Source organism: Anneissia japonica, unplaced genomic scaffold, assembly GCF_011630105.1.
Source record: "Anneissia japonica isolate Jap-2015-1 unplaced genomic scaffold, ASM1163010v1 scaffold207355_len530_cov105, whole genome shotgun sequence".
In the NCBI taxonomy this organism is placed as follows: Eukaryota; Metazoa; Echinodermata; class Crinoidea; order Comatulida; family Comatulidae; genus Anneissia; species Anneissia japonica.
In genome coordinates, this window is record NW_022697010.1 from 1 (window position 1) to 530 (window position 530).

Below are 530 nucleotides of genomic sequence, written 5' to 3' on the forward strand. Positions count from 1 at the left end.
CCCTATGATTTTTAGGTGACAATTCCAGCTCTGCATATTTCGCTCGGTCTCTTTAAGAAGATGTTTGATATGTTAGAGAAAAGCATTCATGACCTTGATCTACTAATATTCAACATGCGACAGGATGCTTCACTTCCATCTGGTAACCATTTTCAGATGACCATTTCATATTTCAATAACAAATATTTAATCCAAAAGTTAATTACAAACTGTAATTGTTTTGAACATTTTCAGGGCAACATCTTGCAGAATTTGAGAAGAGAGTTGTAGAAGCTGCAGAACATCGCAGTTCATGTGAACAAACAATCCAGTCTTTAAGTGAAAAAGTAGATGAGTTGCACAATGAATTGTCCAGGTGCCTTGTTCTAAATGTACATGATGCAAAAGTAATTGCTGATATTGGCCATCAAATCACTCTGAAAGAACAACAAATCAAGGATTTGGTAAGCAATTGTTTACAGTAATGTAAATTTGAAAAAGTAATTCAATGTGAAATAAAATAAAATAAACAAAATATTACATTTCATATT

At 32.3% G+C, this 530-nt stretch overlaps 1 protein-coding gene across 1 annotated transcript; it reads left to right on the plus strand.

The window, feature by feature from the left end:
* The first annotated feature begins 20 nt into the window (after window positions 1–20).
* LOC117102196 lies at window positions 21–524 on the plus strand. The gene is made up of 2 exons (XM_033242414.1): window positions 21–142; window positions 235–524. Exons 1-2 carry the CDS (start codon window positions 61–63, stop codon window positions 462–464), a joined length of 312 nt encoding a protein of 103 aa, XP_033098305.1. The 5' UTR covers window positions 21–60; the 3' UTR covers window positions 465–524.
* The last annotated feature ends 6 nt before the right edge of the window (window positions 525–530 follow it).